The sequence below is a fragment of the Ambystoma mexicanum genome, chromosome 10 (assembly GCF_040938575.1).
Source record: "Ambystoma mexicanum isolate Mex_15411 chromosome 10, UKY_AmexF1_1, whole genome shotgun sequence".
Classification (NCBI taxonomy): domain Eukaryota; kingdom Metazoa; phylum Chordata; class Amphibia; order Caudata; family Ambystomatidae; genus Ambystoma; species Ambystoma mexicanum.
The window spans coordinates 1,187,603,572-1,187,628,391 of record NC_090932.1 but is presented as its reverse complement, the minus strand read 5'-3'; the positions used below and the strand labels follow the sequence as shown (position 1 = coordinate 1,187,628,391).

At 42.3% G+C, this 24,820-nt stretch overlaps 1 protein-coding gene across 2 annotated transcripts in view; it reads left to right on the top strand.

The window, feature by feature from the left end:
• The window catches only part of LOC138492163 (uncharacterized), a 1,449,912-nt gene that overhangs the window by 613,763 nt on the left and 811,329 nt on the right, over positions 1-24,820 (top strand). For both annotated transcript variants that reach the window (XM_069619172.1, XM_069619173.1), the window contains exon 13: positions 13,454-13,630. In XM_069619172.1, the coding sequence (XP_069475273.1) occupies positions 13,454-13,630 (177 nt within the window). The remainder of the gene's footprint in view (positions 1-13,453; positions 13,631-24,820) is intronic.

Sequence of the window (24,820 nt, the reverse complement as noted above, 5' to 3'; positions counted from 1 at the left end):
TGTTTGTGTAAGCTGTTCACCTCTGCCCTCAAAAATAAAAGTTTAAAAAACTTTTAAAAAAAAACTATCATGCCAGTGGACTTTCCAGAAAGAAAATAAATGGAGTCCAAATGATTTGAAGGTACGGGTATGACAATTTCTGCAATTTCTCTTCTCCTAATTTCTGGAAACGTTGCACTGTTTTACATATTTCACAAAATTAGTGATATTTGAGAATTTCCAACAATTGTAGAAGCTGGCAGAAATAGGTTTTGCCGTTTTCAAAGACTGAAAAATTGCAACAAAGAAGTCAGCAACAACGACTGCCGAAGAACATGGTTTCAGAAGATAAAGAAAACTTGAGGTTTTTCACTTATTTTGCTGATTCAAAAACCCTGCAAATTCAGTTTGATCGGATTTTTTTCGATTATGTAATTTATGATGTCAGCTTTGATGTCCTGGATGTTAGTGTTAGCAGTGCATGGCGGTGGCGCGAGTTATCGTAGCATAGCTTACCATAAAAGACACATTTCTTGGGCTTTTTCGATTTTACTTGTAACCATAACGTCACTTTAACAAACATTTTTCACAGAATTTCATAGTTTTTTATTGGTGAAATTGTTTCATGATTTTACATCACTGTATATAAGTTATTAATAATTCATCTTGTAACATATATGAAAGTACTATAAATCTCGTTTAACAAACATATTTTTTGTAACGCATACTGATGTGTGTCATTATCAGTAGCGCAGTCTGGGGATGCAAGTCATGGTTAAATTGCTTAAGGCATTATGCTTGACGATGGCCCCAGCCCACCAAGCCACCACGTTATCCACTGAACCTACCAAGCATCCTAGTTCAGTGTCCAACATATCCTCATAATGTGACCATTGGCCAGTGCTCATAGCTTGCAGCCATGGCCATTCTCCAAAATCCACGAGGCATGGGCTTTGGCCATGACGAATGCCCCAATAAGTAAATCAGAGTACACATTTGTCCTTGCCGAGGGCCAGGCCCACTGCCCAGGCACCAAAGTGATAGCGCTAGTTTTTGTACTTACATTTTGACACTTTGGAAAAAATAAAACACAGAACAGATTTGCAAAAGCATGCTTTTACGTCCTTGCTGATGCCCCTCATGCTAGCTTGTTGCAATCCCGTCCAGCACTTCCGGCTGTAGCCGTGAGCAGAATGTTTGTTCCCACTCAATCCTCAGGTTTCTGGCCTGCCGCATGTCCCAATAAGCAAATCAGACTACACATATGTCGTTGCTCATGGCCATGCCCACTGCCCAGGCACCAAAGCCATATCACTATTTGTTGTACTTACATTTTGACACTTTGGAAAAACAAAACACAGGACACATTTGCATAAGCTTGCACTCAGGTCCTTGCTGATGCTCCTCGCTATCCTGTACAGCACTTCGGCTGTAGCCATGAGTTCAATTGCCTTTCCCATTAAAACCTATGGCTTTGGTCATGCCACATGCCCCAACAAGCAAATTAGAGTAGACATTTGTCCATGCTGAGAGCCAGGCCTACTTACTGCCCAGGCACTAAAGTTATATCACTATTTTTTGTACTTATATTTTGAAAGTTTGGAAAAGTAAGACACAGATGTGCTGCAATCCCATCCAGCACTTTGGGATGTAGCCATGAGCAGATTTTTTTTTACCATTTAACCCTATACAGATTTTTAAAAACATTACCCCTTTTGCCAGTCTCTGGTGGCCATGCCCAATTTAACCCCACTACCGGCCCCTCGTGGCCAAAGCCAGTGGCCAGGTTATGACACATTAAAAAAAATAAACACAGACACATTTGAAAAACCATGTTTTCGGGTCCTTGTCAATGCTCCTCGGACAAGTTTGCTGCAAATGATATGATATGGCATTTATAACGCGCCTATACACAAGTGTTTCAAGGCGCAACGAGGCAAGGGAGGGGGAACAAGGGGAAGACAGACAACGATCCTACTAGGCCAGGTGTCATTCAGATCGCGCAAGTGCATGGGAAGGGGAAGGAGGATAAGTGCGGGGTGCGGAGGGGGATGAGGACAGTGCAGTACATGGGATAAGAACAATAAATAAATAAACAATAAATAGAAGTACGGCCAGCAGGTGGCAAATGAAAGGGTAAGTCAGACGTCCGGTGGTAAGTGCAGGAAGTGGGACCGTAGGGATACAGAAAAAAGTCACCAAGTGCGGGCGTTGCCAGGAAGGCAGTGCATGAGTGCTACATGGTCACTATTAATTGATGTTGTCAAATGTAATGAAGGCCATTGACCATCTAAACCAACTAATTTAAGAGCGTTCTGCCCTATACGTCCTTCAGTTAATTTTATTACTTGTAAATAGAGGTTTTGTCACTTGTAAGAAGTCTTGAGGCAGCTTGCTGTTTCAGAATATATATCATATAGAGGTTTTCAAACATGGAACCTATACCACCTTTGCAATGGATGTGTAGACTGATTTTCATGCAGACGCCATATATTGTTTTTTTCTTTCTACAAGTTTACTTTTATCTTATGCCAACTAACTGCATGAGGTTTCAGAGGTGACTATAGAGTGGGCAAGTTTCAACACTGTAGACGCTTTTATGAGCAATATATATATCAATATATATATATATATGAAACAAAGTTGTATTTGTCCATGTTTTATTTTTTTTAAGTGTCAAAATGCACATACAAACAATTGTGATATAACCTTGTCTCCACTTGACATTCAAAGTTGGGTCTAAAGTCTTCTTGCAAACTTCTACGTAGATTTGTCAAACAGCACCAAATTCATAATACGTTCAAAAAATATTTGCCCACCCTCTCTAGTTTTGCTCCCTCCTGGCGAAACAGCACCAAACCTTGCAGAGGCATTTGCAGGTGGGTCTAGAATACTATTACAAAATGTCATGGAGTGTCATAGAATGACGACAAAGTTAGCCATCAAAAAACTGCTTTTTACCAACCCTATAATGCAGAAATATGCTTGGATATCCTTGAACTTTTGTCAAGTTCCCTAACATCCCAGCAATGTCCCCGAACATATGAGATGATTGCAGACATCAAAGAAGAAAATAAACCTGATTTTTGCCTTTTTATGTCAGCATGCGCGTTTCATGTCGCGAACATTACCCCACTCACAGATTAGTCCAGAGGCGTCCGTGGACACCGAATCAGGAAATTAGTCTGCAGACTGGACGCATATATCACCAATTTATTTTATCTACTTTTTGGCCATTTAAGAAAAGAAATTACTGGACAGATTTGCAAAAGCACGCTTTCTGGACCAAGCCGCCGCTCCTCGCGTAGGTCTGGTTCAAATGCGGCGAGCTGTTTGGGCTGTAGGCATGAGCAACATATTTTTTCTATTATGTCTATGAGGATTACAGAGGTTTTGGGATCCCCCCTATAACTTTGCCCCCCCTTGACAGAACTGCGCCAAACTTTGCAAAATTATTCCATGGTGGTCATATATTTTTTTCCAAGGTTTGGTGAGGATCTGTTAAACAGCACCAAAGTTATAAGCTGCCCAAAAGCTGCTTTTCCTATGATTTGAGCAACTGGAGCATAACTACACGGCCGCTACAGCAGGCCGTGTAATATATCAATGTTACCTCATGCATCATTTCATATTACATGAAGAAATTGTTATTATTTTTGGTAGGTCATACTTTTTTTTCTAAATGTTTCTTCCTAACCCACCACGCTTTTTGATATACTTTTTTTTTGTTTTATTTGTCTTTGGTTTGTACACAAACCTTAACAAACTGAGGTACTACAGGAAACAATTTTTAAATATGCAACATTAAGAAAATAAAACTATTAGATTATACACATAGAATATTTACAAGGTTTTATAGCAAATCATCATTTAGATCTTTTCTAAAAAGAAAAAGAAGAATATACCGAAATGCAATAAAAACACCCCTATCTATACATTCATAGCCAAATAGTTTGTGCAAAACTCACAGAATAAAGAGATATAGTTTCTTTCTGCACATTAATATGCAACATATACGTTTCTGATTACATCCTTAAGTGAATTTTCATCAAGTGGCACATGATGTACAAAGATTTTTGTCTGTCCTTCTGAGAGGGTTACAGTTTGCATTACTTGAACAGAGTACACATTTATTAAGGCAGTTTTTCTAAGCCCGAACTAATAGGGAATATCTGAATTTTCCCTCTCACCATTAAAGTGGGTTTTACTAGAAGGCATGTTGTTTCCGATGTCCTTTTTTCGGGCGCCTGAGCTTCCCAAGTGAGCGTTATAACCATTTCAGTCAACAGAACACAGCGTACTAGGGACAAAAAATGCACCACTGCTATCTTGAGGGATATTGTAGTCCCGTGCATCATTTCACACCACAATCAATCAGAATCGACCCATTCGAGATTATGAATACATTTCCCAAAATTCTTAATACGTTCTGCCAATAAAGGCTTACAGTCTAACAGAAGATGAATCAATGATTACTTTTCTGTGGATGATGACAAAATCTACATAGAAAGCGCGTGCTAAAATCTGCAGATTGAGTTTTGGATGCCCTTATTTCAAGTATTTCTCCCATAGGACAGCCATTTAAATGAACTCTTATGATTTTGTTACGTAGTTTTTCTTTGGAAATTGTATTAAATATGCTTCTGGTTGACCCAGGTGTTTCTGGTTTGTAACCAATTGGAAGAAAAGCTTGGTAGACAACAATGTGTCCATGTTGGCAGTCCAATCCACATATTGTAGCAATTTCTTAACACAAAGGGGATTGCATATGAAATCAGTAGCATCCAGACCCAGATTTTGTAGGGTCGCCAAACTTGACCTCTGCAGCTTTAATATTATTTCAATTTCAGACTTCTCATTTTTTAAGCCACGCCCCCAAAATTCTGTGCAGATTATCCCCAGAATCATTAACCAGTCTTCTGTATAAAGATAGCTTGGGCCACAGGACCCATTAGTCCCAAGATAGTAAACCCAACTCATAACGAATGGCTCCCATGGGAACTGATTTAGGAAGCCAATACATTATAGTTTTCCATTATTTTGCTTACAATGTTGAGAGTTCTGCTATTATGGCCTTTGGAAAAATGTCTAGGCCATAAACTATTTTTGGAATTACTTTCATAGTATAGTAACGCAGCAATTGCGGAATCGAAAATGTGCCAAATTTATTGTCAACCTTTCTCATTTGAGCTAATTGAAGGGTAATCCTTTGTTGTAAATATTCCCGGTATTTGATATTGCTAAGGTTGATCAAAGATTGGGAAGCCCAAATATTTCATCATGGTTTTGACTTCAAGTTTTTCCTGATTGGTAAACCACACATTTCCCTTTTTGATTTTATTGTGGGATAGCTTCATGATGACAGTTTTGATAGCGTTAATACATAAGTGATTAACTTCATTAAAGGAGTTAAGGACCATTATCATACTCTAAAGTCCCTTTGATGACTGGTCACTTAATAGGAAATCATCAGCGTATGCACACCAGGCTACCGTGCAACCTTCTATTTTGGGAGGTATAAATGCGATCTCATCCAGGCATTGCCCTGCATCGAAAACATAAAAGTTAAAAAGAGAGGGGGCAAATATCCACCCCTGCCTTAATCCATTTGTTATTTTAATCGGTGAGGATAGTAGACCATCCATATTAATCCTATCTGTACCTGTTAGTTCTGATGGAGGTGGACAAGAATGGATAAAATATTCCCTGGCATTCCAAGTGTTTTCAATTTGTCCCAAAGAATGTGCCTATCCAATAAATCAAAGGCCATAGTTAGATCAATGGCTGCTAGATAGATGGGAGTCGCACCATCCTTCCAGGCTCTTTGTTGCAGTATTGTTAATAACAAATCGCTCACTTCAGTACCCGATGATTTCCTGAAGCCATATTGCTGTGGTGACAAAATCAACTTCAGTTCTTTTCACTCCTATATTTTTGTTAATATTAAGCCAGCAAAAACTTTAGAGTCAGCATCTAAAATGGCTATGGGACGATAGTTTTTAGGAAGTTTTCTGTCACCTTTTATTATAAATCGGTATAATGTACGAAAGGTGCCAGGATGTTGGAATTATGTGAGTTCTGATAATGTGCTCAAATAGAAAGAATAACATCTTTGCCCAAAGCCCTGGGTTCCCCTTAAGGAGAGCATTAGATAAGGAATTTGGACCCGCGGCTCAAGAAGAATTGCCATGTTTTATTTGAGTATCAATATCTTCTATGGAGCTTTTCGAAGCCCATGATAATGACGAAGTATCCTTCCAAGTTTCAGCCCCAATCGTAATCTTATAAATAAGTCCAAAATGCCACTCCAACCCTGCTCGCTGGTAGGATTTGTCTGGGCAATATTTTGCCTGGATTCTAGTCTATTTAATAACAGCCAACAATTTCTACTTGAAGCTTCTTTAAGTGCGTGCAACATGGCTTCATTGTCTGCTTGACGGAGTAAACTTCTGTGATTATTTAGCCAATTTTTCTGTTTCTGTTTCACTTTTTTATACTAGTCTTAAGACTTTCAGAGCTGAGGTCAGAAGTTCTTCAGACGCCTAATCTCTCAATAACACATGATTTTCTTTTGTCTCACCAGTTCATCATACACATGTGTATGTCTGGCTCCCTTGTGGGCTCCATTTATAGCATTGTTGTTAATTGAGTCTAACATTTTCCCTGTGTGTTGTACAAAGGCATCATGGCTATATAGGTTGCGTTTTTTAAAACAAATAAGGTTATTTACTTTACGTCTACTCCCTGCATGCCATTTAAGTCTAGTCTTAGAAAGATTTACATCCAAATTTTCTATCAACCTAGATTGTGTTTGTTTTTGGTTCCCAGGGTCCAGATTACCTCCAACATACTATGATCACTGTATTTTGTTTTAAGGATTTTAAATGTTGAAGCAGCCTGAAGCAAATACTGGGACATGAATGTGTAGTCTATAAGCGGCGTATTCATTCCATCCATGTTGGTACGAATCCATGCCCCTCATCAATTGCCCTTGCAGACATCAAGCCCCAAATCCAGAAAAGGTAGACCACTGATTTCCTTGCACCCTCTTTCTACATCCATTATGGACGTTAGGTAGTGGTGTATCTTTCCTTCTGTCTGATGTTTCTATATTGGCACCATTTGCTTTAAAGCGAGTGTGAGATGAGTCCACTTCCTGTGTGATCTCAACATTTAGATCGCCCACAATAATAACTTGTAATCCAGAATATTTAACCATTTCACTAGAGATAAAATCATTAATTTTCTCTAAAGCATCTTCCATATTATTTTTAGACGACCAATACACATTAATCAATAGCAGGGTGGCCTTTCCTGTTGTATGGGAAAACAAATAATGACAATATTCCTTGAGTTAGCACACTAGAATTCACAACATTAAAGGCCCAATTTATCTATACGGCTGTAAGAAGACCCCCCGAAGGACAGCCTAAAGTTCCTTGATTTGCAAATTCCTGATAGCATTCATAGCCATCAAGCACAGATAGGCCAATCATCCAGATTTCTTGTAGGCATATAAAGGAGTATTGTGTTAACAATGCACAAACATTTGATGAATTTGGAGATGTGTGTGACCTCTGGAGTTCCAAGAGAGTATCAAAAGACACCTAGTATTAAAGATTAGCCTTCATATCCTTCAACTGGGATATTGAATCCCTAAGAGTCATTGCTAACCACCTCCATCTTTTTTCATCTTCTGAGGCACCTGTGCTCTTAATCTGTGCCTGATTTTCACCGTCCGTTGTTCTACTCCGGATTCTTTCCTGACTGCTTATATTTGAGGCCGTAAAGCCAGGGGAGAAGCACAGTGCAGGACATCATACCCCATCCTATTAAACAATTCTGCTTGCAGTAGAATAGCTTCTACGTGGTTCTTGAATGCAATACCACACAGACATGATCTACTCGTTCAGGGTGGACAAAGTCGACCAGTTTAATGTCTGCGAATGACAACACTCTCAAGTCCAGGATTTCAGTCAGGAGGGCCAAAATACGCCCTCTTTTGAGTGACTCCGGGCCCCCATAATTGAATAGGTAGTAGAGCAGTAGGCTTAGATTGTCTGGGTAACTAGGTTTCCTCCATTGTACCTAATTTAGATAGCTTTTTTAAACTGTTTTAGGGGTGTCCGGCCTAGACACCACTACATATTCCAAAGTAATCGAAAGGGCAGTGTTTTTGTCTGACTGTTGTAAGTCGTGATGATCAGGACTTCCCTTGGTTTCTACGATACATGATTTTGTATCTGTTTTCTCTAATTCCATAGTTTTAAGGAGCCCCACTGTATTTGTTTGTGTTCATATTAATGGTATGTCAACGTGACCCACCTCTTGTTGTAAAGATAATCTCAAAGAGCTCTGGATTTGAACATTTTCCACGTGTTCAGGAGCATTATGTGAATTTGATTTTTCATCCAACCTTAATTTTATTACCCTCCTGACAATAGGTTCAGTCTCACAATCCTTAGTCTCTTTCTTTTCTCCCTGGAGACCCCAGTTCCGTTCATCAGAGAATCATTCACAATAGTGGTGGAGGAGGAAATCTTCAAATGCTTTTCGGCCCCTGGACCATTAGATTGCAGGATAGTTCTGTCCCCAAAGATCAGAGAGTGTGGCACTGGGGAAGGGCCTCTATAGTCTACATCTTTCAGGGGAAGGTTGCTCTTAGTCCCTTGCATTTCATCACCCAATGAGTGCCCTAGTGCATTGACCAGTCTGATTTTTCCAACATCTTTGCAGTGTGCCTCGATACTATCTTTTATGTACACCCCAAACAATGGCCCTGGCCCAAAGAGCCTATAGGGTTCACTGTTAGATCAATCATCAAATTTTTGGGAGGGATGTTTTTAATCCCTCCCAGTTTGTCACGCAACGAGTGACCAAGTGCACTGACCAGTCTGATTATTTCAACATCTTTACAGTGTGCCTGGATACTACCTTTTAAATTCACCTCGGACATTGGCGCTGTAAAGCCTATAGGGTTCTCTGTTAGGTCAATCACCAGTTTTTTTGTCTCCCTCGAGAACCCAGTTCCGCTCATCACAGTATAATTCACAGGCAAACCTTCAGATGTTTTTCGGCCCCTAATCCATTAGATTGCAAACAGTTTCTATCCCCAGAAATCCAAGAGTGTGAATCTGGGGAAAGGCCTCTATAATTTACATGTTTCAAAGAAGGGATGGTCTTGATCCCTCCCATTTCGTCTCCCAATAAGTGCCCTAGTACACTGGCCAATCTGACTTTTCCAGAATTTTTACAATGTGTCTCAATGGTATATTTTATAATTGCCGCAGACAATGGCGTAGTTGAGTAGGGTTCACTGTTAGGTCAGTCACCGATTTTTGGGGGGAAAAGTTAAGGAGACTACTTTTTGTCCGATTATCGGTCTGTTTTGGTAGTGTTACTTACAGTTTCCCCTTTAGACTTTTGGGTTTGCCCTTTGTCTTCCTTGTTGATGTAATAGTATCAGTAGCAAAAACACCCCCGTCCCTTTTACATGTGACCTCCTCCTCTCCTAGAGTATCCAGGTTAGACACAACAGCAGTCATAGCTGGGTCAGCAGTGATTGCTAGATTGGGTGGATTTTCTTTTAATTCAAGGGCCACTTCACTATCCTCATGGAAAAGCAATTATATCAGATTGCATACCCTAGTAACATTCACACAATATGAGACCCATCCAAATATAAAAATGATGAAGGGATGATCATAACAACCTCATGAAACTCTGGATTTGCAAATGGATGCAAGCTCAATTGCTCCTCACAGTTCAGGATAAAGGACAGACTGAGTTTGACCAGATTTTGATCAAACAACCTTTTCACATATCACAGTTTAGACTCATGGTCTGGATTGCAATTGCTATACCAAATGCTACTAATTGCTGCGTGAAACAGACTTGAGTGCCAATATTCTGGTCCCAGCTCTCTATATTCAGTCGCACAAAAGCAAGGTTACAAAATATAGAAAATGCACGCCCGAAGAGTGGGAGAGTGGTGCTTTTCCAAAGATGGAATTGACAGAGAGCACAAAAAATGTAATCCACAGACTTTAGAATAATGTTATTCAAATAATTCTGAACATTACACAGCATTACACAGCACCAAGTGATTTAAATCATTATTTTTCATTCACCGCCTTACTCGCCTAGATGTAACGTAAACCAAATTCAGCAGCCAGACGTGCACCCTTTAAAGGGCCATCGTGGCCGTCTTTTGGAATACCCTCTTATATTTGAGGTGGCATTAGAAGCAAATGGTAGAGCACAAAGAACACCTTTACATATAAATGGTGCTGTGCCCCCTACACCCGCCACACACCCGGACAGCCAAGCAGCCAAAGACTTAGGGCACACTTCGGGTGCGCATGCACCACTCAGTTGTAGGAAAGCTGGGAAGAATAAAGGCGGAGCCAACCCAGCAAAGAAGACGCTGTAAATTCAAAACAAAGAATTTATTAGTGTGGTCGGGAAGGCTAAAGAAGTCCAAACAATTAGCCAAAGTCCAAACAAAGTCCAAGTGAAACTTGGAAGTCCTCTTAAGATTTAATAAGAAGTAGGAATCCAGTAATTACTTGCAGTTTCGCTGCATTAACGGTCGAGCTGACTTCTTCAGGACGGCACTATAAACAGGAGGAAAGAAGATCCGGAGTTTGCAGCCAAGCAGCCAAACACTTACGCCACACTTCGGGTGCGCGCGGGTGCACGTACATCGCACAGTTGTAGGAAAGCTGGGAATAACAAAGGCGGAGCCAACCCAGCAAAGAAGATGTTGCGAATCAGTAAATGCAGGTTCGCCGCATTAAAGGTCGAGCTGACTTCTTCTTGAAGGACGGCACTATCAACAGGAGGAAAGAAGCTCCGGAGTGTGAAGCCAAGCAGCCAAACACTTACGGCACACTTCTGGTGACATACTGATGAAGTCCCCATAATGTTGGTTTGTCTTGGGTCTGAAAAATGCAGAATAAAGCTTGCCGCACAGTTTTTATATAGATAATGCTAAAAATCGTAATGAACCATTTTCTCCTCAAATTTGAATAGAGCAGACACACAAAATAAAAAAAAATGGGTTGACTCTTCCCTGGTGCTTTGACAATGTTTACATTTATCAGAGTTCCCTGCTTGCCAGGTGGCTGTAAAAACCGCTGGAAGTAAAGTGCCCAATCAAAGCTTCAAACACAGTGCTTTCGCTTCTTCTTGCTCTATGTTGTCCATGTATTTTTCAAGACCTAAGTGAGTTTTAATCTTGAGAATGCTTGAAATCAAACGGGTACTTTTAGTCTCCAGCACTCTAGAGGTGTAATTCCACTCCTGTTATCTGTTTGATTTAGGGTTTGGAACTTAGAATTCCCCCTGAATATGTCTGTGCATTTATGGGCAGTTCAATTATGTTTAAATGTAATTTTACAGCTAAATCTCAGACATACCGTACCCAGAGAGGATTCTTAGCGCCGTTTTATGACAACCCATCCTCCAGTGCTTTCTGATAAAAATGTAAGCACCTACATGTCTATACCTTACGCCAGTAAAGCAATGCTTCTATTTTGTCCTCTTATACCGCTCAGTTTATCCCCAATTCCAGGCGCAGTGGCAGCAATTTTATGAAATGAACAATATTAATTCTGCCCAAATACAACTGCATAATTTTAACTTTGGATGCCCCTATTCCAAACAACACAGCTACAACTGCTTCAAAGGCTAAGAGATTGGAATCAACAACAAGATCCCGATAAACACTGATGGGGTCCAATCTCGTTGTTATCAAAACCTATGGCATTTGGTCTTTTGACCACGTACCTTCGTACAGGTATCAAAAGGACTAAATACCGAAGACCCTCTCAATAGGGTGTGCAGGGACTGGGGGTGAATGCTGCAGTGGTGGGATTTCTTAAGTAGCTGTGGTAAGGGGGAGGGGTTCGGTAAAGATGAGGCTTACAAGGGGTTCTGGGGAGTTAGACCCCCAATGAATTATGCTGGGGTGATGTTTGATGGATTAGCGGCTAAAATCCCACAATGGTGGCAAAAACCCACCCTCTGAAGGCTGCTTCAAATCAGACATAAAAAACAACCTTTTTTGGTGTGGCTTTCAGATTTTTTTTTTCTTCATAGAACCCAACCTACCTAATGACATATTATATTATCCATGCATCTGCACTATCATTTATGAAACAACTTAGGGTCAACTACAAGCAACTCCCACTTCCCACTCTGACTTTCATACATGGTTACAAAGAAAAACCTTAAAAATGATCTGCACTGGGGGATGATGCTTTTACACTCCAATGCCCCCTGCACCTGAGAGCTGCTAAAAGCCCACTGCTGATGCAGAGCTCAAAATCTCACTAGTTCAAAGTTAGGTTTGTTATTGAGAAGCCAGAGATCTGATAGCCAGGCTCAAATGGAGAGTGCCTTTCTGAACCCAATGTAACATATCTGAAAACACATTAGCTTACATAGCCCCTGAGATATTTTTCTGAATCTAAGGCAGCCTAAAACAGATGCATGTTCCTGGAAGGGGGGTCCTTTGGTCTTGTAGGGAGTGACATTTAAATCATGGATAGAGTCTATTTCAATCCCAAACCAAGATCCTTTTTCATTGAGAAATGTTTTGATATCTGAAATGGATTTTTCCCCCCTATGGTGAGTGTCACGTGACTCTGAAGATGGAGGTCTGAGTTGATGGAATGTGGACTGAATGTGAATATTGGTATCATGGATCCCTTCATGGGTGTACCTTTAATTCTAAATATGGCACCATTTATTCATTGTAGGGGAGCTATTCATCCAGCCAGAGGAAATCTTACTCCATGGGCGAGGAGCTCTTAATATCTGTAGCAAGTGACCTTAACTCCTTCACTGGGAGTCACACATCCTGGTTGGGAAGCCCTTAAGACCTGGAGTGGTAGTCCTTTATTCCTCAGGATGTAGCCATGTGTTTATGGCTTCAAGTGAAGACCCTCATTTCTCATGTTAGAGTCCATTTTGACTGGAGAGGGGGTCCTTTATCCCTGGATGGGCATTTAATAATCCCTTGAGCGCGAGTCATTTATTACTTGAGGGAGAATACAGTGTCACTGGAAGGGGAATTCATATTGGGTGGAGCAGGAGAACTGTATCATTGGCGGGAGTCATGTATTCCTGGATTGACCTCCTAATTGCTGCAACTGGGGATTCATTTCTGAAATGTTCATTGTTTTTTCCTGGAAGAGAAGATACTAATTGCTGAAGACAAAAACCTTTTGTAGTGAGGTTGGATTCTTTCTCTCGGAAGCTTGATGCTCAGCTTTGGTTTTCCATGCGTGCAGTTTGCGTGTAAGATATTCTTCTGTTGGAGGACATTTAATATTGGGGGAAGAATGCTGTATCCATGTTGGGGACTGCTTTTTTTCTGGATATTGATGGACGTATAACTTACTGTAAACTGATTTCAAAGGATCCTAGACAATTGCTTATCTAACCACACCTCCCATCCTGGCCTTAGTGGTATCCTGCGGCTGGCTGGGCCCTCCGGAGAATGGAACAAAGGAAGGGACATCCTACCTCTTTAACTCTGATGTCATGTTCACCTGCAACAGTGGCTTCATCATGTTTGGTCCACGAGTAAGGACGTGCCAGTTGAATGGAACTTGGTCGGAAGAAGAGACTGAGTGCAAGCTAGGTAAAGTAAGATTATACTTTTCCTTCTGTTGTTTGTGTTTTTAAACCCTTTACCTACCTTTTACTTTGAAGCCTCAGTGTGGCCAAGGTTGTCAAGTCTGGCCTCCTGTGGAAGGAACCTTGAAGGTGATCACACTTCACCTCTTTCTGTATCCAAAAGCATTGATAGAATATGAATATCAAACCTAAGCATCCAATAATGAAAGATCCTTGTTTGTCCCTTTCTCTAAGACCGCCATTTTATCTTCTTCCATCCTTGTCTACAAATGTTATATTTGCCAATGGTTCAAAGGGCAGCAGATATGAGAAAACTGACTTTGCAGGCTGTGCTGGGGTAGGTCAGTGCTGGGCCTTCCTACTGGAAAATGAAGGGGAGGGTGATTACAAACATGTGTTAATGAATAGATGGAGAGAATGAGCTTCACCTCAATGTGGTACAGTACTTGGTTGTGGGGATGACTCTGCCAATAATAACCTGATTAGGTATTGTTTGTAATTGTGCCTTTGAACTGGTCATATATCCGCTTAATATTGGAAGCCACAATGTGATTTGAAGTGGAGTTGATCCATTGTGCTAAACCATTCCTGATGCAAACAAATTTCCCTCCACCATTCCTAAATGGATCCACTGTTCACATCTTGCTGTGAGATGCTCTGAATTGTGTTCTGCAACAGCTGATAGGCCAGTTCCCCTACATCAGCCCACTTTGTTGGCCGATAGGCGGAAGCTGGCCCACCATCCAAAGGCACATATTTTAAGGCCCTGTTTGTGCCTGTCTGTGCCACCAGAGCCACAGGGCATGTTATTATGCACACCCTCGCCCAATTCCTGGTGCAGTGTCATACCCAACCCCAGTGAGCCACATGCCACCAGTGATCAAATGGTAGCAGCTTCCACCACACTACTAATGCAGTGTGAGGGGACAGTCCCACACACAGCTCTCTTGGTAAGTGCAATGGCACGCAACTTCACTTTTGTATTTCCTGCCATGACCAACATATTGTACTGAGAACCTTTGATGCGCTCCAATTCCATCTCAGTGCATGGCTTTCCTAGCCAAGCTCCATATCTCCTACCTAGCTGCACTCTACACCCAATCTGCCTCATAATCCTAGCCAATCTGCCATATTTCACCTGAAGGGTCAATCCGCTAAATAGAGGCTGCAACCTCCCTCCACCTAGCGCTGGCAGGAAAACGACTTAATTGGATTTAGCGATATTCATCTTCCACCAAATCCCTAGATTAACGACAGAGCCACCGAAAGCTTTCCCTCCTGCTCAATGCTAGCATGTTAACCAGCCAACAACCAGCCTGCCTTTGTGAGACTACACAATTGCTTTTCATAAATGCTGATGCCGGAGACTATTTGTCCTTCACCCTGCCAATGATAGCATGACACGTATTTGGATGACTGTAACAATGATTTCCCCCACTTCGTTTTGCCCTACTTTACTTTGCTCATTGTCTCCTGCTATCTCTAAGATCCCCTAAGGGTTCAGCTGTTAAACCACATCGCCAACATTGGATAGTGCCAAAGGTGACAAATAGCAAATGTTCAAGAGCATACTGTGCTAATTATTACCTTGCTTCTATTATCATTGTTTAAACCATATACTCTGTCAAATGTTATCTTGGTATTAATGCCAATGCTACATTTAGACAATAGCCACAACTTCATATACCCATACTAGCAATACATTGTTTGTGTCCATACTAGCATTTCATAGTGCCAAATGTGACAAATAGCACACGATCAAACGTATATTCAGTAAATACTACCTGCTCCTATTGTCTTTGCTTTAACAGTATACCCTGTTAAATTTCACTGTTACTAATGCCTATGCTACAATTAGATACTAGCTAGCAATGTCTTGTGTAACCAACTGCAACTGGTGAATTGGTCAATCTGCCTCGCCAGTGTCCTCCCCCCTATTGTTAGTAGTGGTCTTCACAATACCAATCCAGCGGATACTAATTGTAATAACCCCTCGCTGTACTGAGTGCGTGAATTTGTATGATCCATATCATCCATTTCCAGGAACTCCCAAGCGAAGACACCCAAACCGCTGAGACCTTAATAAACCTTCCCCCGAGCATTCAATGGCCATGATCCTCTCCCAGGACAGTAACTCTGCCAACACAAGGCACTGCTCGGCAGGAGCCTACATTCAGCAGGGTACAGGCCTGGCTCCTATTGGTTGTTCTAGATACCACCCAATCCCCTGCCAACTCCCTTTCTTCCCAAAGCAGCTGCCTTTCCTCTTAAAGTAGACCAGCCCCCCTTCACCATTCAAACCTCCAAGCACATAGGAGCAACAGAACCCCTGTACTCCGCCAATCCTATCAGTAAAGCGCTTTGCGCTAGCTCCTCCACAGCTCCTAGAACGTCCTTCCCATGCATAGGAGTGTCACAATGTAAACGCCTCAGTGCAAGAACACTCGCTCATACTCCCGCCACCACCAGACCCATTCTGGGGACTACAGGTGGTTAAGACTTTCTACATGAAACCACCAGCCTCTTACACCCAAGCAGACTCAGAGCAGAACACTCCTGTCCTCCCCAACCTCATGCAACTATAATATATCCCAGAGGCATAAGCCACAGACCAATACGAAGAACCCTGCCACAGCCTTAAGACTGTGCAATCACCATAACTCCCAGTCCAAGGCGCAGCCACTCGACACCGCCCACACCGCCACACTCCCCAACTCCACCTCACCTCCCCTCAACCTAATTTGCTCCACAAAGATTCAGTATTAAATGTTAATTCTCTAGGAGTGCATGCCATCAACACTCATGACCTCATCTTGGAGCAACAACTAGACTACATAGTCGTGACTGAAACCTGGCCTCATCCAGCATCCGGTCCCCTATTGACACTAGCCATCCCTCCTGAATATACCTTTCTGAGGGTCGACCGGTAAGATGCCACGAGAGGAGGAGTAGCTATTATCGCAAAAACCTCACTGCAGTTTAGATCTTGTAAAACAGATTCAATTGACGGCTATGAGCTCCTTTCTCAAACTCACCACTGACATTAAAACAACTATTAACTTCCTCATCATTTACAGAGCACCCAACGATGCCAACCACCCCCAAGCAGACATCCCCTTACTTATCATCCCCCTCCTTAAGCCCAACACCAAATTCATCATCCTAGGAGACATTAATCTTGGATTCAATGACCCTCTGGACCACAAAGTCACAGAATTTCATGTAGCATTACAAGAAATACAGTTCACACAAATTGTAAATGCCCCCACCCATGCCAAATGTAGAATCCTAGACTAAAATTTAACCTTAAATATCAATCTATCTTTGGAACGCATGTCTGAAATCACTTGGTCAGACCACCATTTAGTTTGTTTCAACAGACCAACACCGAAAGCCCAAGAGGCACCCCTTCCATCGCCCAAACCCATCATGGTGAGAAACACTTGTAAGCTCACACCAGAAAACCATGTCCCCATTCTGCCCAAAGCACTTGAGACACAGTCCATAAGAAACACCAACCCAGATAGCATCTCCCTTATCTACCATACCTGCCTGAAAGCAACTATTAATGAAGTAGCTCCACTTAAATCCAAAATCCCTAGCACTACCAAACTAAGCAACTTCTGGTTCAATAAAGAACATATTGTCCTTCAACGAAATAAAGGAGCATTAGAGCACCTTACGAAAAGGAACCCCATCGTAGAGGCCAACAGTGATCTCCAGGCAGCAACCAAAAATTACAAACTTGCAGTAATAACCCATAAATCAAACTCCCTGAACATGCTTATAAACATTGCTGCCTCCAATAGCAAATAACTATTTACCATTAACAGAGAATTGAAAGCACCCATGCCATCTTCCATCCCCATTAACTCTAGCAAAGCCTGGTGTACCACCATCCAGAACGCCCTAGCCTCCAAAATCTATTCTCTTCAAGAGAAAATACTAGCGAAAGGAAAACTACTGCCCAACAATAATGCGGACACCCTTGTCTCCATTGCCAACGATGAGACCACACTCACCCAGATCAGTTTTACCACTGTCTCTCAAGACCAAGTCCTCAATACTATTGTTTCTCTGAGACTCTCCAATTACCAAATGGGATAGCTTCCCCGCAAAATTTGTCAAACTCTGCACCCCCACTCTAACACCCATCATTACCAATTTCATAAATACCTCCTTCACCACTAACTCAATCCCCGCAAATATTAAAGAAGCATGGGTCACTCCTATTCTGAAAAAACAACCCTGGATCCTACTATAACCACCAATTATGGACCCATAACCACGGTTCCCTTCTTACTAAAAATAATTGACAAAATCGCATGCTCCCAAGTTCAAGCATATCTAGACAACAATCATCTGCTAGGTGATAGACAATCTGGTCTTCATCCCAAACACAGTTCAGAAACAGCCCTATTAGATCTAAAAAACCAGATGGACTCCATAAGAGACTGTGGGAAACATTGTATTGTCCTTTTACTTGATTTGTCCGCCGCTTTCGATCTGGTGGACCATGACAGACTCTGTAATGCATTGTCAAAAAACTTCCAATTCTCAACAGATGCAACCGCTTGGGTAAAATCGTTCCTAGCAGAACATACTTCAAGAGTAGCTATTGGCGATGAGGGGGCTGAACTAATACCAGTACCATTGGGAGTACCACAAGGCTTGTGCCTCTCCCCCAAATTATACAATGTCTATACTAAACTCTTATTTGCAGCATTAGGTGCCATGAGAGTTATATATACTAATTTTGCAGATGATACTCACAACCTCCTCCCAATCACTGGTGATCATGAGCAAGATGCTGCCCTCATCAATAAAATGTACTCCCTCATTCAAAAGTGGATGGCCACAAACAGTCTGTGCCTGAATGGCAAAAAGACTAAGATTCGCATGATAGGCTCCGCTGCTCAACTGAAAATGTTTCACCCTGACTATATCACCATTATCATTGACGGAACTCCCATTCCAATATTAAAACAGGTCAACAAGCTTTTTGTGTACTTGGACTCCAATTTTACCATGAATAAACGGATCAATGCTCTCGCCTCTTCTACCACCTACATGGCTAAACTTGTTGCCCTTTTGTCGACAATTTCTCACACGGCAAAACTGTATCACCCTAGCAAGAGCCCTTATAATCTCAAAGTTGGACTATTGCAACATACTCCTGCTAGGAACAACAAAGAAGAATTTAGCTAAATTGCAACTTTCGTAAAACAAAGCCCCAAGAGCAGCCTTTGGTATAAAACAAAGTGACCATATCTCACAGACCAGTGCACTGGTTACCCATACAAGCGAGAATAATACATCAATCCCTCACCATCATGCACAAATGTATCACCCAAGAGGCACCTACCTACCTCAATAAATGTCTCACCTGAAAAACATCAACTAGGCCACTAAGATCTGGTTTGAGCGCACATTTATCATCCCTTGATTCAAGAATTCGAGGGCAGGGGGAACCAGCTTCCCTGTAGCAGCACCAAGAATCTGGAACTCGCTCCCTCTGAACATCGGCAATGAGCCTTCCCACCCCAGTTTTAAGAAACGGATTAAAACTTGGTTATTTAATACATTCTAACCTGTTGAATCATATCCAGAAATGCCTGGGTTCAAACTGTAACCACACTCTACCCGGGCTTTATGCCTGTATGTAAACAAATGTTTCACCATGCCCTCTGCACTTCAACGGCCCCTGTAACCAGATAAGTAAGCTCTTGTAATCATGTATTTTCTTTATCCTCTGTAACAAGACAAGTTTGATACTGCAACTATGTAACCTACGCCATGATACCTTGGGGTTTGGGCATATAAGAAATGCTATGAATAAATAAATAAATAAATTGGGTAGTACCACAGAAGCAGAAAGCCTTGCATTACCGGATAAGCTGGACATCCAGCTACACAATTCCATTGGGAAAAGACAGTCACGTAGAGGAAATTTAAACCCATCAAATGCAATCTGATAAGGATCAGCTTGGAATCCACTATGTGCTCAATAGTGGAGGTAGTGTACCCTCAATATCTCAGATCTATAGATTGAGAACACTAAAAAGGGGTTACACCATAGAGACAATTCTGAGATTCAGATTCAGGATCTCCTGTTCATGGAGTAGCCTCGTTTCCACCCCACAAACTATCCCACAAATCTGAGGACAATTCTGTGTTATAGGCCACAGAGGAGGGTCACATCAAAAGCCACCTGCATTCTGTAAAGATCCTCCAAATACATAATACCGACTGCATGACAATTTACATGAAATCTGCCTCCACCTACCAAAGTGAGGGGTATGTAAGAGCACAAGAGAAGTGACTGTTGATATGCATGTCTACCCAGTATTATCTAATATTCTATTAACATTTTCTTTTAAGTGAAGGAACACTTCAGTCTTGACAACGTCAGTAGTGCTGTCCACCTGCAATACATTGTATATTTAGCAAGCTTTAGAGTTCATTAAACTAGTTTTTAAAACAATGAGCAATGGCGGAGAGATGAAAAGTGAGCTCATCAATTGTTTAAATTCTCATAGAATTACAGCAATGTGTCTTGAAATCTATAATGAATTGTTCCACCACAGACCAGCCAGAATATTGCAGCGTGGTAGCAGCATACACCGACAGAATTGTTTGACAGAAAATGGGACACTGACCTGCAGGAGGTATAGGTGCTACATCGATGCTAAATGTTTATGTTATAGAACATCTCTTCCCTTCACGACCCACATGAACAGCTCAATGGGACACTTCAGAATCCTGTGCCAACGCTACCCAGACACCACAGGGGCACCAATATTTTAGCCATCAACCTTTAGTGGGGTCTCTGTGGGCCATATTTAGAAACGTTTAGGAATTAAGAGGGCTCATTGACTATCAACCACCTGAGTTGCACTTGGAATTGGGCGTTGAAGGCTACTGGATCCCCAGACTCCCAGTAGGGCTTCTCATGAATTTAAGGTATTATGAGGCAGCTACAATCCTTTGGGAGTTGTTTATAGTCAATTCCAGGAACATGCTGAGTCCAACAACACTTGAACCAAGCACAAGTAGTCTTCCAACCAACGAACGGAAACTAATATGCACTTCTAGCCATTTTAAATGATCTTAAAATCAACACAGATGCCAGGTATCACCTTAGCCCTCATACCTAGATATCACAGACACATTCGACAATGTTAACCAGAGGTGGGAAGAAGCTGGACTTTGCATTATTACACTACAGTGGATGAGATCCTTCATAATGGACAGCAGAGTCTATGATGAAGGATATTATCCATTGTAGCGTAATGTTCCCTTTTCAGTTTAAACTCATGCAACATATCCTTTTGCATACCACTATGAGTAAGCCTTTCACCTATACTTTTAAACATATACAAGAGACTCATTAAAATGAATACAGTCACCTGATACAATTATGTAGATGACACTAAATGAATACCAAGAAGATACAGTCGCCACTCTCACCAGGACAGGAGATCCAAGTTACACCCTAAGCAGCAGAAATGGATGTATACCAGCAAACCTCAAAGGTGTTCAATGAAACTTGGGATTCTTATGAACAATGGACTTAATTTAGAACTACAAATCAATGTATTGATAAAGGATTTGTTCTACCATCTATGCTTGATAAGGCAGAATATGCCTTTCCTCACCTTCCTGCACAGCACAATCAACGCCATGTCAACTGTATCAACAAGAAATGACTATGCAAACTGCACGCACCTTAGCATGCTGGATTATCTTACTATGAATCTTCATCACACCCTGGACACAAAGGCAAGACGTCTTAGACCGGGCAGGTGAGAAAAATAACACCAGCTTTAATGTCAAGCAACTGTTTAACCAGTGAAGAAAATGGTCAATTTCATATCCATCTGCATCACCCTCGATGGAGCCAAATGTATCCAAGAAAGATCCCTCCTTACCAACCAGAAGAACACTGAAATTCGCTAATGATATATTCCTAGAAACTATGCCATATGTCAATACGTGATAGGTATGTTCTGCATTATCAAAGCCACATTGAATCTTTGAAACCACCTTGCAAAGGGAATCTACACAGACCCGGAACACCTAACTGTCAGGAATAATGTGAAGGCCTGGCTTTTTAACATACCTAACTAACCATGAGACCATACCCACAATCCTATATGCATGAACCTATGGGATGCTCTAAACCACCTAATGTGCTCCCCGCTAATGGTCTGCACTTAAATCTTCGACATCTATGCTAAAATGTATTATATGCAAATCTACTATGCTGCCCGCACATAGCTCACTAAAGACCCCTCCCACCAGACTTCAAACAACACTAAACTACACCTCTGCTATCCACGTACATGCCACACCTCTAGCCAAAGCATCCTAGCACCCCAGATGCACAAGTGCCTACTCTGCAGATAAACGTCTCTGTGCACTGGACAAATGAAACCTACAAACAGACCTGCACACAGAGCTCAGGGTAATTTTGGCTCTAACCTAACACTTCCCCTGCTGTTTCAGATCTCCCAAAGCACCTATAAACCATGCAAATGGCCGTGGTATGCAGTATAATCCCCGAAACATAAAGTAACATAGCATAAGTCTGGAGGATAGTTCACGAGCAACACACTTTCCTTGGCAGCAAGATGGTATCATGTGTCATGGGTTGGATACCCCAGTCGGGACAAATTAGCCTTTCACCACCCCTTCCCCCAGGTCAATAAATTGAGTATAATAAGTGGCTAATGATATTGACATTGATTAATTATGCACTTAGAAGCAGGAAGAATATGTCATGATGCTCTTAGGAAAATCAACAAATTCTTAATATAATAATAATATAGTATAAGTATAACATAGGACCCTCAACTTTCAATTTCTCCTTACTGGGTGCTATGAGCTAAAGGACCCTTGCCCTCTTTACTCAGTCCTCCTACCAGTGAGTCTGTCAGTGTCATGATCTCTGCTTCCAAAAGGTCAGGGTTTTCCCAACTCCCTTGGAAGCAGATCCATAACCCAGGTTCCGAGTGCCAACCAGTCCCAATTGGGACCTTTTGGACCCAGTCCTGGCGCCAGTGGCACCAGGCTCATAAATATGCCCAGTCCCAGCGCTGGAAGCGCCGGGCTCATAATGCTTGGGTGGACTTACCTGCAGCAGACCATGCTGCTTACTTGCCTGCCAGTTGAGCCTCTGATCCTCTTCTGTTTGGAACTACTTTTCCTGTTGGGTGGGGCTGGAGCCACTCCCTAGATTCAGAACACTGGAACTCTTCTGGAAAGCAGGAACTCTTTTCTTACCTAGGCGTGGCTGTGGAAGGAGACACCTAAGCACTACAGGAGGCTATTTAAACCACACCCGATGGATGAATCTTGCTTTGCGTTATTCTGCATCCTCTGCAGCAGAACGCTCATCGTGTCTTCTGCATCTGATCCTGGGCCTAAGGAAAAAGGCTTACCATCCTGAATCCAGTCTTCAGCAACACCTATAAAGACAAGAAAGAACAGGTTAGCATTACGGTCTTCAGTGACAGCTCTTCACTTACCTGGTCCATCGGCTGTCACCAACGCCTCGCGCTGCATTCCGGCATCTGAAAGACAAAGGCTTACCTACTCTTCGTGCGCTCCGGAGGTCTTCACACTGCATTCCGGCATCTGAAAGACAAAAGTTTACCAACTCTTTGCACGCTCCGGAGGCCTTCGGCGCTGCATCCCGCATCTGAAAAACAAAACAAGGTGCGTTTAAAGACATTGGGGAACTTTAATACTCACGTGCCATTACTCCTTTCCACATCTAACCCAGTGGGTATTCCAGCACCCTGCAGCCGCTCCGAACTTGTACCTGCAAATAAAAAGACAGTTAGAGCGCATCGTGAAGCAGGCAACAAGCGCTTACTTACGTGCTTCCAGGCGCTTCTATTCATCACACGGGCTCCATCTTCAACTCACTTCAGCCCGTCATCCGCCATCGCCGGAACCCTGCAAAACAAGAAACATCATTACTAAAGACTTTAAAGACATTAGAATGACTTGAAACTTACCGTTCGTGCAGTAAACGACGGACAGCAGTCCTCTGAAGTCAAGAGGCCTGCTCCCCTTATCCAGTGAAGAAACTGGTTACAGCACCCTGCCCCGAGGCAGATGGAGAGCACGGCGTTCACTTACCTAAGGTGAGAGCGTTAACCTTTGGGGTTCTACAGGAGAAGAGAAAGGGAAGAAGAGAGAGACATTCAATAACCCAGTTCCTTAATCCCATATTTTCTATCTGCAGACATCTTACCCTTCGAGTCAGTCATACAGTGCCCAGAGGTCCAGCCCAAAGAGCCAGCCGTGTGTTACACATCACCTTTGAAGATACGGTATACGCCCAGTCAAGACCGGCGCCTCTACGGGAATCAGGTGAGCGTTACAGAACGCAAAGCCTACCACAAAACTCCCGTCCAGGCGCTGTGGAAACCTCGGATACCGACCAGCTAGCCCAGTTACTTGGGGAACTAAGGGCAGAAGTGCATGCAGCCCGTCAGGAAACGAACGCTCTAAGAAGGGAACTGATCATTTCCAAGGAGCGAACAGATGATCTCGCTAGACAATTGCTACAGTCACAAGCCGGACAGACCCCGTTACCCGCATCTGGGGGAAATCTTCCTTCAACATCCTCTATGAATCCAGTGCAGATCAACCTACCTGGGAATGTACCTCTGGCTCCGCCCGAACGATTTTCTGGTGACCCAAAGAGGTTTGCAGTATTTATCAATCAGTGCCGGTTGCATTTCTTATGCCCGCCAGCAGCCTTTCCAACTGATCAAGCTAAAGTAGCTTTCGTGCTTTCGTACCTTAGTGGCAATGCGGCAGACTGGTCGATCCCTCTAGTAAATCAAGATGATCCGGTCCTCCATGATTTTCAAGCTTTTCAGCTCAGTATGGAAAAACTGTTCGCAAGACATTCACAGGGGCAGGCCTTGGACAATGAGCTTCTTTCGTTGCAACAAGGTAATCAAGACCTTTTGGCTTATATTGCGTCTTTCAACAGACTGATAGTGGAAACTCAATGGCCTGAGGACAAAAGGATTACGCTGTTTTATAGAGGTCTACGTGGAGAGCTCAAAGATGTGTTAGCCCAAGTAGTGAATCCCCCACAAGATTGTTCGGACTATATAGACTTAGTCGTTTAAATAGATCACAGACTGCAGAACAGGAAGGCCGATCGTTC